The sequence below is a fragment of the Coregonus clupeaformis genome, unplaced genomic scaffold (genome assembly GCF_020615455.1).
Source record: "Coregonus clupeaformis isolate EN_2021a unplaced genomic scaffold, ASM2061545v1 scaf2883, whole genome shotgun sequence".
Classification (NCBI taxonomy): domain Eukaryota; kingdom Metazoa; phylum Chordata; class Actinopteri; order Salmoniformes; family Salmonidae; genus Coregonus; species Coregonus clupeaformis.
In genome coordinates, this window is record NW_025536337.1 from 1 (window position 1) to 12,859 (window position 12,859).

General features: G+C 53.7%; 1 protein-coding gene across 1 annotated transcript in view; it reads right to left on the minus strand.

Moving 5' to 3' along the window:
- Positions 1-1,013: 1,013 nt before the first annotated feature.
- LOC121564280 (SKI family transcriptional corepressor 1 homolog-B-like) overlaps positions 1,014-12,859 on the minus strand; it is a 34,391-nt gene continuing 22,545 nt past the window's right edge. Inside the window, exons 5-7 of the mRNA XM_045219907.1 lie at positions 10,969-11,133; positions 1,412-1,781; positions 1,014-1,299 (exon numbers count right to left, since the gene is read on the minus strand). Of these exons, the coding sequence (XP_045075842.1) occupies positions 1,014-1,299; positions 1,412-1,781; positions 10,969-11,133 (821 nt within the window). The remainder of the gene's footprint in view (positions 1,300-1,411; positions 1,782-10,968; positions 11,134-12,859) is intronic.

Sequence of the window (12,859 nt, forward strand, 5' to 3'; positions counted from 1 at the left end):
GAGGCCAGGAGCTGGGGTGAGGGCCAGAGACAGGGCGTGAGGCCAGGAGCTGGGGGCGGGAGGGCCAGGAGGCAGTGGGAGGGCCAGGAGCCAGTGAGGCCAGGAGCCAAAGGAGGCCAGAGGCTGGGGGTGAGGCCAGGAGCTGGGGGTGCGAGGCAGAGCTAAAGTGAGGCCAGAGCTAGTGGAGGCTAGAGCTGGGGTGAGGGTTAGAGAGCTGGGGTGAGGTTAGAGTTGGGGGTGAGGGCTAGAGCTAAAGAGGGCTAGGAGTTGGGGTGAGGTTGAGTTGGGGTGAGGGGTTAGAGGTGAGGGGGTTAGAGTTGGGGGTGAGGGGGAAGGAGTTGGGGGTGAGGGTTAGAGTGGGGGTGAGGGTTAGAGTTGGGGAGGGGCCAGGAGCTGGGGGTGAGGGCCAGGAGCTGGGGGTGAGGGGCCAGGTTTAGGGCGAGGCCAGGAGCCAGGGAGGCCAGAGCGAGGGTGAGGCAGAGCTAGGGTGGAGGCTAGAGAAAAGGAGGCTAGGGTGAGGGTTAGGGTGAGGGGTTAGGGTGAGGGCTTAGGGTGTGAGGGCTAGAGCTGGGGGTGATGGGTGTAGAGCTGGGGGCAGGCCAGAGCAAGGGAGGCAGACTGGGGAAGAGGGAGGAGCTAAAGGAGGCTAGGAGCTGGGGTGAGGCAGAGCTAAAGAGGCCAGAGCTAAAGAGGCCAGAGCCAGTGAGGGCCAGACAGGGTGAGTTGGGGAGCTGGGGTGAGGCTAGAGCTGTGGGTGTGAGGTCAGAGCCAAAGGAGGCCAGGAGCTGGGGGTGAGGCCAGAGCTGGGGGTGAGGCCAGGGAGCTGTGTGTGAGGGGCCAGGAGTGCAGAGGGGCTAGAACAGTGAGGTTAGACAGGGGGTGGGAGGCTAGAGCTGGGGGGTGAGGGTTAGAGCTGGGGGGTGAGGGGTTACGGTGGTGAGGGTTAGGTGAGGGGTTAGGGTGTGAGGGGTTAGGTGTGAGGGTTAGGAGGTAGAGCTAGGGTGAGGTTAGAGTTAAGGGTGAGGCAGAGCCAGGGTGAGGGCCAGGGTGGAGGCCAGGGTGAGGGCCAGGGTGAGGGCCGAGGGAGGCAGAGCTGGGGGTGAGGCCAGAGTGGAGGGCAGAGGTAGAGTGGGGGCGAGGCCAGGAGCTGGGGGAGGAGGTAGAGCTGGGGCCAGTGAGGCCAGAGCCAGTGAGGGCCAGGAGCCAGGGTGAGGCTGAGCTGGGGGTGAGGGGCCAGAGCTGGGGGTGAGGGGTTGGGAGTTGGGGGTGAGGGGGTTAGAGGGGTTAGGTGAGGTTGAGCTGGGGGGAGTGAGGGCCAGAGCAAGTTAGTGAGGGTTAGAGCTGGGGGCGAGGGCCAACACAGGTGAGGCTAGGAGTTAGGGGTGTGAGGCCAGAGCTGGGGGGTGGCTGCTAGGAGTTGGGGGTGAGGTAGAGTGGGGGTGAGGGCAGAGTTGGGGGTGAGGGCAGACAGGGGGTGAGGGGAGGAGTGAGGCCAGGAGCTAGGCAGTGAGGGCCGAGCTGGGGGAGGCTAGGAGCTGGGGGTGGAGGGCCAGGAGCTGGGGGTGAGGGCAGGAGCTGGGGGTGAGGCCAGGAGCTGGGGGTGAGGTTAGACAGGGGGTGAGGCCAGGGTGAGGCTAGAGCAGGGTGAGGGCCAGAGCTGGGGGTGAGGGCCAGAGCCAAAGTGAGGCAGGAGCCGGGGGTGAGGCCAGAGTGGGGGGGTGAGGGCCAGAACAGGGGCGAGGCCAGGAGCTGGGGGCAGAGGCAGAGCTGGGGTGGGAGGGCTAGGAGCTAAAAGTGAGGGCCAGAGCTGGGGGGTGAGGGCCAGGAGCCAAAGGAGGGCCAGAGCCAGTGAGGGGCCAGAGCAAAGGAGGCCAGAGTTGGGGTGTGAGGGTGAGAGTGAGAGGAGGTTATTAGGTGAGGGTTAGAGGGGGTGAGGGTTAGAGTTGCAGGTGAGGGTTAGAGTTGGGTTTGTGGGATTGAGGTAGATATAAGGAAATAGAGTGGGGTTAGGGGTGAGGGTTAGAGTGGGGGGAGTGAGGGTTAGAGTTAGGTTGGGGCTAGGGTGAGGGGTTAGGAGCCAAAGTGAGGAGAGAGTGTGAGGCCAGTTGAGTTGTGGGGGCAGGAGTTAGCGTTGAGGTGAGAGTTGGGGGTGAGGCCAGAGCAGGAGGTTAGAGTTGGGGAGGGTTAGAGTTGGGGTGTGGCGGTCAGAGGTTAGACAAGGAGTAGGTAAGAGTTGGGGGTGAGGGGTTAGAGTTGGGGTGTGAGGGTTAGAGTTGGGGGGGTTGAAAGGAGGGTTAGAGTTGGGGGTAGAGGTAGGAGGTTGGGGGTGAGGGTTAGGAGTTGGGGAGGTGTAAGGAGTTGGAGTGGGGGGTTAAGAGTTGGGGTGTGAGGTTAGAGTTGGGGGTGAGGGTTAGGAGGGGTGTGGGGCGAGTTGGGGGGTGAGGGTTGAGTTGGGGGTGAGGCCAGAGGGGGGTGAGGCAGGAGTTGGGGGGGGAGGTTAGAGAAAAGGGGGAGGGCGAAGGCAGGGGGTGAGGGGTTGGGGATTGGGGGTGTGGAGGGTTAGGAGTTGGGGGTGAGGGGTAGGGAGTTGGGGGTGAGGGAGTTAGAGTTGGGGGGTGAGGGGGAGTTGGGGGTGAGGGGTTAGGAGTTAGGGTGAGGTTAGAGTTAAGAGGGGTTAGGAGTTGGGGGTGAGGGTGTTAGAGATTGGAAGTGAGGCGTTGAGTTGGGAGTGGCGAGGGTTAGGAGTTGGGGTGAGGGTTGGAGCCGGGTTGGGGGTGAGGGCGGAGCGGCAAGTGAGGCAGAGCAAAGGAGGGTTAGAGTTGGGGTGTGAGGCCAGGAGAAGAGGTTAGGAGCGTGAGGGTTAGGAGCTGAGGCGGAGGTTGAGTTGGGGGTGAGGTTAGAGTTAGGAGTGGGGGGGTTAGGAGTTGGAGGGGTTAGGTTAGGAGTTTGGTTGGGTGAGGGGTTAGGGTTAGGGGTGAGGGGTTAGAGTTGGGGGTGAGGGGTTAGAGTTGGGGTGAGGGGTTAGAGTTGGGGGTGTGAGGGTTAGAGTTAGAGTGAGGGGAGTTAGGGGTGTGAGGTTAGAGTTGGGGAGTGAGGGTTAGAGTTGGAGGGTGATCGGTTAGAGTTGGGGGTGAGGGTTAGAGTTAGAGTTGAGTGAGGTTGAGTTGGGGTGAGGGTTAGAGTTAGAGTTGGGGGTGAGGGTTAGAGTTAGGGGGTGAGGGTTGAGTTGGGGGGTGAGGGGTTAGAGTTGGGGTGTGAGGGTTAGAGTTGGGGTGTGAGGGTTAGAGTTGGGGTGTGAGGGTTAGAGTTGGGGGTGAGGGTTAGAGTTGGGGGTGAGGGTTAGGAGTTGGGGGTGAGGGGTTAGAGTTAGAGTGGGAGGGTTGAGTTGGGGGTGAGGGTTAGAGTTGGGGGTGAGGGTTGAGTTGGGGGGTGAGGGGTTAGAGTTGGGGGTGAGGGGTTAGGAGTTGGGGGTGAGGGTTAGAGTGTGGGGTTAGAGTTGGGGGGTGAGGGTTAGAGTTGGGGGTGAGGGGTTAGAGTTAGGGTGTGGGGTTAGGGTGTGAGGGTTAGAGTTAGGGGTGAGGGTTAGAGAGTTGGTGAGGGTTAGAGTTGGGGTGAGGGTTAGAGTTGGGGGTGAGGGGTTAGAGTTAGGGGGTGAGGGTTAGAGTTGGGGGTGAGGGGTTAGAGTTAGGGGTGAGGGTTAGAGTTGGGGTGTGAGGGGTTAGAGTTGGGGTGTGAGGGTTAGAGTTAGGGGGTGAGGGTTAGAGTTGGGGAGAGGGGTTAGAGTTGGGGTGGTGAGGGGTTAGAGTTAGGGGTGTGAGGGGTTAGAGTTGGGGTGGGGAGGGTTAGGAGCTGAGGGTTAGAGTTGGGGGTGAGGGGTTAGGATTGGGGGAGGGGTGAGAGTAGAGGGGTGAGGGTTGAGTTGGGGGGTGAGGGTTAGAGTTAGGGTGAGGGAGTGGGGTTAGGGTGAGGGGAGTTGGGGGTGAGGGGTGAGTTGGGGGTGAGGGTTAGAGTTAGGGTGAGGGTTGAGTTGGGGGTGAGGGTTAGGGAGTTGGGGTGTAGGGTTGAGGTGAGGAGTTAGAGTTAGGGTGTGGGGTTGGTTAGGGTGAGGGGTTAGAGTTGGGGGTGAGGGGTTAGAGTTGGGGGTGGGGTTAGAGTTAGGGTGAGGTTAGAGTTGGGGTGAGGGGTTAGGAGTTGGGGGTGAGGGGTTAGAGTTGGGGGTGAGGGTTAGGGGGTTGGGGGTGAGGGGTTAGAGTTGGGGGTGAGGGGTTGAGTTGGGAGTGAGGGGTTAGAGTTGGGGGTGAGGGGGTTAGAGTTAGGGTGTGAGGGGTTGAGTTGGGGGTGAGGGTTGAGTTGGGTGAGGGGTTAGAGTTGGGGTTAGGGTGTGAGGGGTTAGAGTTGGGGGGTGAGGGGTTAGAGTTGGGGGGTGAGGGTTAGAGTTGGGGGGTGAGGGTGGGAGTTAAGGGGGTGAGGGGTTAGAGTTGGGGGTGAGGGGTTAGAGTTGGGGTGAGGGGTTAGAGTTGGGGTGAGGGTTAGAGTTAGGGTGTTAGGGTTAGAGTTGGGGTTAGAGTGTGAGGGTTAGAGTTAGGGTGTAAGGAGGTTGAGTTGGGGTGAGGGTTAGGAGTTGGGGGGTGAGGTTAGGGTTGGGGGTGAGGGGTTAAGAGGGGTGAGGGTTAGAGTTGGTGTGAGGGTTAGGGTTGGGGTGTGAGGGGGTTAGAGTTGGGGTGTGAGGGTTAAGTTGGGGTGTGAGGGTTAGAGTTGGGGGGTGAGGGTTAGGGGATTGTTTTTGGGAGTGAGGGGTTAGGTTGGGGTGAGGGTTAGAGTTGGGGGTGAGGGTTAGAGTTGGGGTGAGTGAGGGGTGAGTTAGGGTGAGGGTTAGAGTTAGGGGTGAGGGGTTAGAGAGGGGTGAGGGGTTAGAGTTGGGGTGTGAGGGTTAGAGTTAGGGGGTGAGGGGTTAGAGTTGGGGGTGAGGGTTGGTGTGAGGGGTTAAGTTGGGGTGAGGGTGAGTTGGGGGTGAGGGTTAGAGTTGGGGGGTGAGGGGTTGAGTTGGGGGGAGGGTTAGGAGTTGGGGTGTGAGGGTTGAGTTGGGGGGTGAGGGTTAGGTTGGGGGGTGAGGGTTGAGTTGGGGTGAGGGGTTAGAGTTGGGGTGAGGGTTAGAGTTGGGGGTGAGGGTTAGAGTTGGGTGAGGGTTAGAGTTGGGGGGTGAGGTTAGGAGTTAGAGGGTAGGTTAAGTGGGGTGTAGGGTTAGAGTAAGGGGTGAGGGTTAGAGTTGGGGGTGAGGGTTAGAGTTGGGGGTGAGGGGTTAGAGTTGGGGTGTGAGGGGTTAGAGTTGGGGGGTGAGGGTTAGAGTTGGGGGTGAGGGTTAGGGTTAGGGTGAGGGTTAGAGTTGGGGGTGAGGGTTAGAGGGGGGTGAGGGGTTAGGAGTTGGGGGTGAGGGGTGAGTTGGGTGAGGGGTTAGAGTTGGGGGTGAGGTTAGAGTTAGGGGGTGAGGGGAGAGTTAGGGAGTGAGGGTTAGAGTTGGGGTGTGAGGGTTAGAGTTGGGGGTGAGGGTTAGAGTTGAGGGGTAGGGTTGAGTTGGGGGTGAGGGTTAGAGTTGGGGTGAGGGGTTAGAGTTGGGGGTGGGGGTTAAGTTGGGGGTGAGGGTTAGAGTTGGGGTGTGGGGTTAGAGTTGGGGTGTGAGGGTTAGAGTTGGGGTGTGAGGGGTTAGAATTGAGTTGAGGGTTAGAGTTGGGGTGTGAGGGTTAGGAGTTGGGGGTGAGGGTGAGGGGTTAGAGTTAGGTGTGAGGTTAGAGTTGGGGGTGAGGGGTTAGAGTTGGGGTGTGAGGGGTTAGAGTTGGGGGGTGAGGGTTAGAGTTGGGGGTGAGGGTTAGAGTTGGGGTGTGAGGGTTAGAGGGGGGGTTAGAGTTGGGGTGTGAGGGGTTAGAGTTAGGGTGTGAGGGGTTAGGTTGGGTGAGGGGTTGAGTTAGGGAGTGGTTGGGTGTGAGGGTTAGAGTTGGGGTGAGGGGTTGGAGTTGGGTGAGGGTTAGAGTTGGGGTGAGGGGTTAGAGTTGGGGGTGAGGGTTAGAGTTGGGGTGTGAGGGGTTAGAGTTGGGGGTGAGGGTTAGATTGGGGTGAGGGTTAGAGTTGGGGTGTGAGGGTTAGAGTTGGGGTGAGGGGTTGAGTTGGGGTGTGAGGGTTAGAGTTGGGTGTGAGGGTTAGAGTTAGGTGAGGGTTAGAGTTGGGGTGTGAGGGGTTGAGTTGGGGTGTGAGGGTTGAGTTAGGGTTAGGGTGTGAGGGTTAGAGTTAGGGTGTGAGGGGTTAGAGTTGGGGTGTGAGGGGTTAGAGTTAGGGTTGGGGTGTGAGGGGTTAGAGTTAGGGTGTGAGGGGTTAGAGTTGGGGTGTGAGGGTTAGAGTTAGGGTTAGGGTGTGAGGGGTTAGAGTTAGGGTGTGAGGGGTTAGAGTTGGGGGGTGAGGGGTTAGAGTTGGGGGGTGAGGGGTTAGAGTTGGGGTGTGAGGGGTTAGAGTTGGGGGGTGAGGGGTTAGAGTTAGGGTGTGAGGGGTTAGAGTTGGGTTTATGGTCTGAGGGTTAGAGTTGGGGTGAGGGTTAGAGTTGGGGGGTGAGGAAGGGTTAGAGTTAGGGTGTGAGGGGTTAGAGTTAGGGTGTGAGGGGTTAGAGTTGGGGGGTGAGGTTGAGTTAGGGGGTGAGGGGTTAGAGTTAGGGTGTGAGGGGTTAGAGTTGGGGGGTGAGGGGTTAGAGTTGGGGGTGAGGGGTTAGAGTTGGGGGTGAGGGTTAGAGTTGGGGGTAGGGGTTAGGGTTGGGGGTGAGGGTTAGAGTTGGGGTGTAGGGTTAGAGTTAGGGTTAGGGTGTGAGGGTTAGAGTTAGGGGTGTGAGGGTTAGAGTTGGGGGTGAGGGGTTAGAGTTGGGGGTGAGGGTTAGAGTTGGGGGTGAGGGTTAGAGTTAGGTGTGAGGGGTTAGAGTTGGGGGGTGAGGGGTTAGAGTTGGGGTGAGGGGTTAGAGTTGGGGTGAGGGTTAGAGTTGGGGTGAGGGTTAGAGTTGGGGGTGAGGGTTAGAGTTAGGGGGTGAGGGGTTAGAGTTGGGGGTGAGGGGTTAGAGTTGGGGGTGAGGGTTAGAGTTGGGGGTGAGGGTTAGAGTTAGGGGGGTGAGGGTTAGAGTTGGGGGGTGAGGGGTTAGAGTTGGGGGGTGAGGGGTTAGAGTTAGGGGGTGAGGGGTTAGAGTTGGGGGTGAGGGGTTAGAGTTGGGGTGTGAGGGGTTAGAGTTGGGGGTGAGGGGTTAGAGTTGGGGGTGAGGGGTTAGAGTTGGGGTGTGAGGGGTTAGAGTTAGGGGGTGAGGGGTTAGAGTTGGGGTGTGAGGGGTTAGAGTTGGGGTGTGAGGGGTTAGAGTTGGGGTGTGAGGGTTGGTTGGGGGGTGAGGGGTTAGAGTTAGGGTTAGGGTGTGAGGGTTAGAGTTAGGGTGTGAGGGGTTAGAGTTGGGGTGTGAGGGGTTAGAGTTGGGGGTGAGGGGTTAGAGTTAGGGGGTGAGGGGTTAGAGTTAGGGTGTGAGGGGTTAGAGTTGGGGGGTGAGGGGTTAGAGTTGAGGGTTTATGATCTGAGGGTTAGAGTTGGGGGGTGAGGGTTAGAGTTAGGGTGTGAGGGTTAGAGTTGGGGGTGAGGGTTAGAGTTGGGTTTATGATCTGAGGGGTTAGAGTTGGGGGGTGAGGGGTTAGAGTTGGGGGGTGAGGGGTTAGAGTTGGGGGGTGAGGGTTAGAGTTGGGGGGTGAGGGGTTAGAGTTGGGGGTGAGGGGTTAGAGTTAGGGTGTGAGGGGTTAGAGTTAGGGGGTGAGGGTTGGAGTTAGAGTGTGAGGGGTTAGAGTTAGGGGTGTGAGGGTTAGAGTTGGGGTGTGAGGGTTGAGTTGGGGGTGAGGGGTTAGAGTTGGGGTGTGAGGGTTAGAGTTGGGGGGTGAGGGTTAGAGTTAGGGGGTGAGGGGTTAGAGTTGGGGTGTGAGGGGTTAGAGTTGGGGGGTGAGGGGTTAGAGTTGGGTTTAGGATCTGAGGGTTAGAGTTGGGGGTGAGGGGTTAGAGTTGGGGGTGAGGGGTTAGAGTTGGGGGTGAGGGGTTAGAGTTGGGGTGTGAGGGGGTTAGAGTTGGGGGTGAGGGGTTAGAGTTGGGTTTAGGATCTGAGGGGTTAGAGTTGGGGGTGAGGGGTTAGAGTTGGGTTTAGGATCTGAGGGTTAGAGTTGGGGGTGAGGGGTTAGAGTTAGGGGTGAGGGGTTAGAGTTGGGGGTGTGAGGGGTTAGAGTTGGGTGTGGGAGGGTTAGAGTTAGGGTGTGAGGGTTAGAGTTGGGGGGTGAGGGGGTTAGGAGTTGGGGGGTGAGGGGTTAGAGTTGGGGGTGAGGGTTAGAGTTGGGGTGAGGGATTAGAGTTGGGGGTGAGGGGGTTAGAGTTGGGGGTGAGGGTTAGAGTTGGGGGTGAGGGGTTGAGTTGGGGGTGAGGGGTTGGAGTTGGGGGGTGAGGTTAGAGTTGGGGGTGAGGGGTTAGAGTTGGGGGGTGAGGGTTAGAGTTAGGGTGTGATGGGTTAGAGTTAGGGTGTGGAGGGTTAGAGTTGGAGGTGAGGGGTTAGAGTTGGGGGTGAGGGGTTAGAGTTGGGGGTGAGGGGTTAGGAGTTGGGGGTGAGGGGTTAGGAGTTGGGGGTGAGGGGTTAGGAGTTGGGGGTGAGGGGTTAGAGTTTGGGGGTGAGGGTTAGGAGTTGGGGGGTGAGGGGTTAGAGTTGGGGGTGAGGGTTAGAGTTGGGGGTGAGGGGTTAGAGTTGGGGGTGAGGGTTAGAGTTGGGGTTAGGGGGTGAGGGTTAGAGTTGGGGGTGAGGGTTAGAGTTAGGGTGTGAGGGTTAGAGTTGGGGGAGTGAGGGTTAGGAGTTAGGGTGTGAGGGTTAGAGTTGGGGGGTGAGGGGTTGAGTTAGGGTGTGAGGGGTTAGAGTTGGGTTTATGATCTGAGGGTTAGAGTTGGGGGGTGAGGGTTAGAGTTAGGGGGTGAGGGGTTAGAGTTAGGTGAGGGGTTAGAGTTAGGGTGTGAGGGGTTAGAGTTGGGGGGTGAGGGGTTAGAGTTAGGGGGTGAGGGGTTAGAGTTGGGGTGTGAGGGGTTAGAGTGAGGTTATAGCAATATAGCAGGGGGTGTAAAGCCATAACACATACGTTTTTCCAGCAACAGGCTATGATCAATAATGTCAAAAGCCTCACTGAAGTCTAACAACACATCCCCCACAATCTTTTTATCATCAATTTCTCTCAGCCAATCATCAGTAATTTGTGTAAGTGCTGTGCTTGTTGAATGTCCTTCCCTATAAGCGTGCTGAAAGTTTGTTGTCAATTTGTTTACTGTAAAATAGTATTGTATCTGGTCAAACACAATTTTTTCCCAAAGTTGACTAAGGGTTGGTAACAGGCTGATTGGTTGGCTATTTGAGACAGTAAAGGGGGCTTTACTATTCTTAGGTAGCGGAATGACTTTTGCTGCCCTCCAGGCCTGAGGGGGCACACTTTCTAGTAGGCTTAAATTGAAGATATGGCAAATAGGAGTGGCAATATCATCTACTATTATCCTCCAGTAATTTTCCATCCAAGTTGTCAGACCCCGGTGGCTTGTCATTGTTGATAGACAACAATAATGTTTTCACCTCTTCCACACTTACTTTACAGAATTCAAAATTACAATGCTTGTCTTTCATAATTTGGTCAGATATGCTTGGATGTGTATGTCAGCGTTTGTTGCTGGCATGTCATGCCTAAGTTTGCTAATCTTGCCAATGAATAAATCATTAAAGTAGTTGACAATATCAGTCTGTTTTGTGATGAATGAGCCATGTAATTCAATGAATGATGGGGCGGAGTTTGCCTTTTTGCCCAAAATTTCCTTTAAAGTGCTCCAAAGCTTTTTACTATCATTCATTATATAATTTATCTTTGTTTCATAGTGTAGTTTCTTCTTCTTTTTATTCAGTTTAGTCACATGATTTCTCAATTTGCAGTACCCTTGCCATCTCTTTTGCCTCATCCCTCTCAACCATACAAATGTTCAATTCCTCATCAATCCACAGGGATTTAACAGTTTTTACAGTCATTTTCTTAATGGGTGCATGCTTATTAGTAACTGGGATAAGCAATTTCATAAATGTGTCAAGTGCAGCGTCTGGTTGCTCGTCATTACACACCACGGACCAACAAATATTCTTTACATCAACAACGTAGGAAACACCTGAACCAGGTTGCGGGCACTAGTTACAGTTTGAAGTTTTCTCTTGAGTGGGCAGCCTGATGAAAGCCAGTCAATATATAAATCACCCAGAAAATATACCTCTCTATTGATATCACATACATGATCAAGCATTTCACACGTTATCCAGATACTGACTGTTAGCGCTTGGTGGTCTATAGCAGTTTCCCACCAGGGTTAGAATTAGAGACTGTTGGCGCTTGGTGGTCTATAGCAGCTTCCCACCAGGGTTAGAGTTAGAGACTGTTAGCGCTTGGTGGTCTATAGCAGCTTCCCACCAGGGTTAGAGTTAGAGACTGTTAGCGCTTGGTGGTCTATAGCAGCTTCCCACCAGGGTTAGAATTAGAGACTGTTAGCGCTTGGTGGTCTATAGCAGCTTCCCACCAGGGTTAGAGTTAGAGACTGTTAGCGCTTGGTGGTCTATAGCAGCTTCCCACCAGGGTTAGAGTTAGAGACTGTTAGCGCTTGGTGGTCTATAGCAGCTTCCCACCAGGGTTAGAATTAGAGACTGTTAGCGCTTGGTGGTCTATAGCAGCTTCCCACCAGGGTTAGAGTTAGAGACTGTTAGCGCTTGGTGGTCTATAGCAGCTTCCCACCAGGGTTAGAATTAGAGACTGTTAGCGCTTGGTGGTCTATAGCAGCTTCCCACCAGGGTTAGAATTAGAGACTGTTAGCGCTTGGTGGTCTATAGCAGCTTCCCACCAGGGTTAGAATTAGAGGTAGACCTACGGAACACAGGGAAGGGGGAGGTTCCCTTCAGAGTGTGGAACTCCTGTTCTAGTCTTCTTCGTAGATCGATCTGTTCCAATAGAACCTTCTGGAGTTCTTCTTTCTCCATGTTCTCAACATCCTCCTTTAGTGGCACGGGGGAACTTCCATCTTGAGTTTCATCACCTGGAACAAATGAAAGAAAATACATTTTGAGTATGAATCAATCATTCACTAGGACAGTGAGTTATATTTTCCCTCTAATAATCTGTAGTCCTCTGACTGCAATGCAACCATTGGCCTGTAGGTGTCAGCCTAACTGCATATTTCCAGCTGGCTGCAACCAGAGAGCCTTATTATAGGTATCTATTCCTGTAGCCCTTTCAGTGAATCACCGTAACAAAATAAAATACAATCTGAATGGTCATTGCATTCCGTTAAGAACACTTTGGTTTTGATTGAAATTAGAAACCACATGTAAAATCTCTATAACAATCGCTCATATCTATAACATCAGAATAATCATGCTCACTATTCATTTGACTGAATTGACAAATAAGACTTTTGAAATGTTTTGCATTATGCATTGCTGAAGAGCATTACATCAAAATGTAAAATGGAATGAATACTGAACACACCTTGATGATTTAAATAACTAATTCACCCAATTGTTCAATGCTAAATGCATTAAAACCTTCATTATTATTCTGTCTGTAGCACCTAGTGTGTTATAATATGTCTGTTGCCGGGCAGCGTTTGGTAACAGTGGATGTGTCAGTCTATAATATGTCTGTTGCCGGGCAGCGTTTGGTAACAGTGGATTTGTATTACTGTAGTGCTGTAACCACGGTAACCATATTGTTCTATCACTCTTCTACAATATTAGTATTGTTTCCATAATGGCCTGTTTTCTTCATTTATGAACCTGAAAATGTGTTGTGTGTTTGTGTCTGAATTCAGATAATGTGGCAAATCAAATGGCTTAAATGAAGCGATCCAGCATATTTGTTTATATAATCTCCCCCCACCCTTTTCTCCCTCTATATATCTCTCCTTCTCTCCATTTCTCCGTCTCTCTCTTTACCTCTCTTGTCATTTAATGTCTTGCCTCCTTACGCTTTCCAACGCTTCCCTCATTTCAAACGGCGTGCTCTCGCTCTCTCTCTCTTCTCTCTGTCTCATTTGACAAGCAAAGCAGCAGACAGTGCCTCAGGATATCCGCCTCGTTTGACAGTCAATTAAGTCAAAGCCAAGGCAGTTTGCATTACATAAATGGAAAATTAGATACTTTTTCTCCCAAGAAACAGCCCTCTCCTTTAGTCAGAGCCTGAGAGTCTTTGGAATCAGAACTTCTAATCACGTCGTCCATCGCCCAGGGAGACGTTTAGCAATCAGACAAAGGTGGTCTCATTTAATTTGTTTTGTGTAATTTTTAGAAATATATTATATTATGTGAGGACATCATTATGGGCTAGATAATATAAATGTTGCCATAGATGTCATAAAATACTTTGAATGTCTCTGAGATAGATATAAAAGGCAATAAACTGTGATCCTTGTAATGGAAGATTTTGCCAAGGAAAAGGCAATTATTTGGGTTTGATATCGTTGAGATGGAGATTGTCGACTTCCCTGTGTTGAGCTGATTGTCTGGTTGGCTCACTGTAAAACACATTCTAGAACTGTAATGGCTCCCTGTAGAACACATTCTAGAACTGTAATGGCCCCCTGTAGAACACATTCTACAAAACATTCTGGACGACATTGGAACACTGGAACCAGCCGTTGTTCCGTTCCACAGTCTATCGGCTATTCCATCTATTTATGTAGTTCTAATCATCCCTAAACCTGTGGTCTGCTAGGGGACTATGGTCTGTTGGAGGACTATGGTCTGTTGGAGGACTATGGTCTG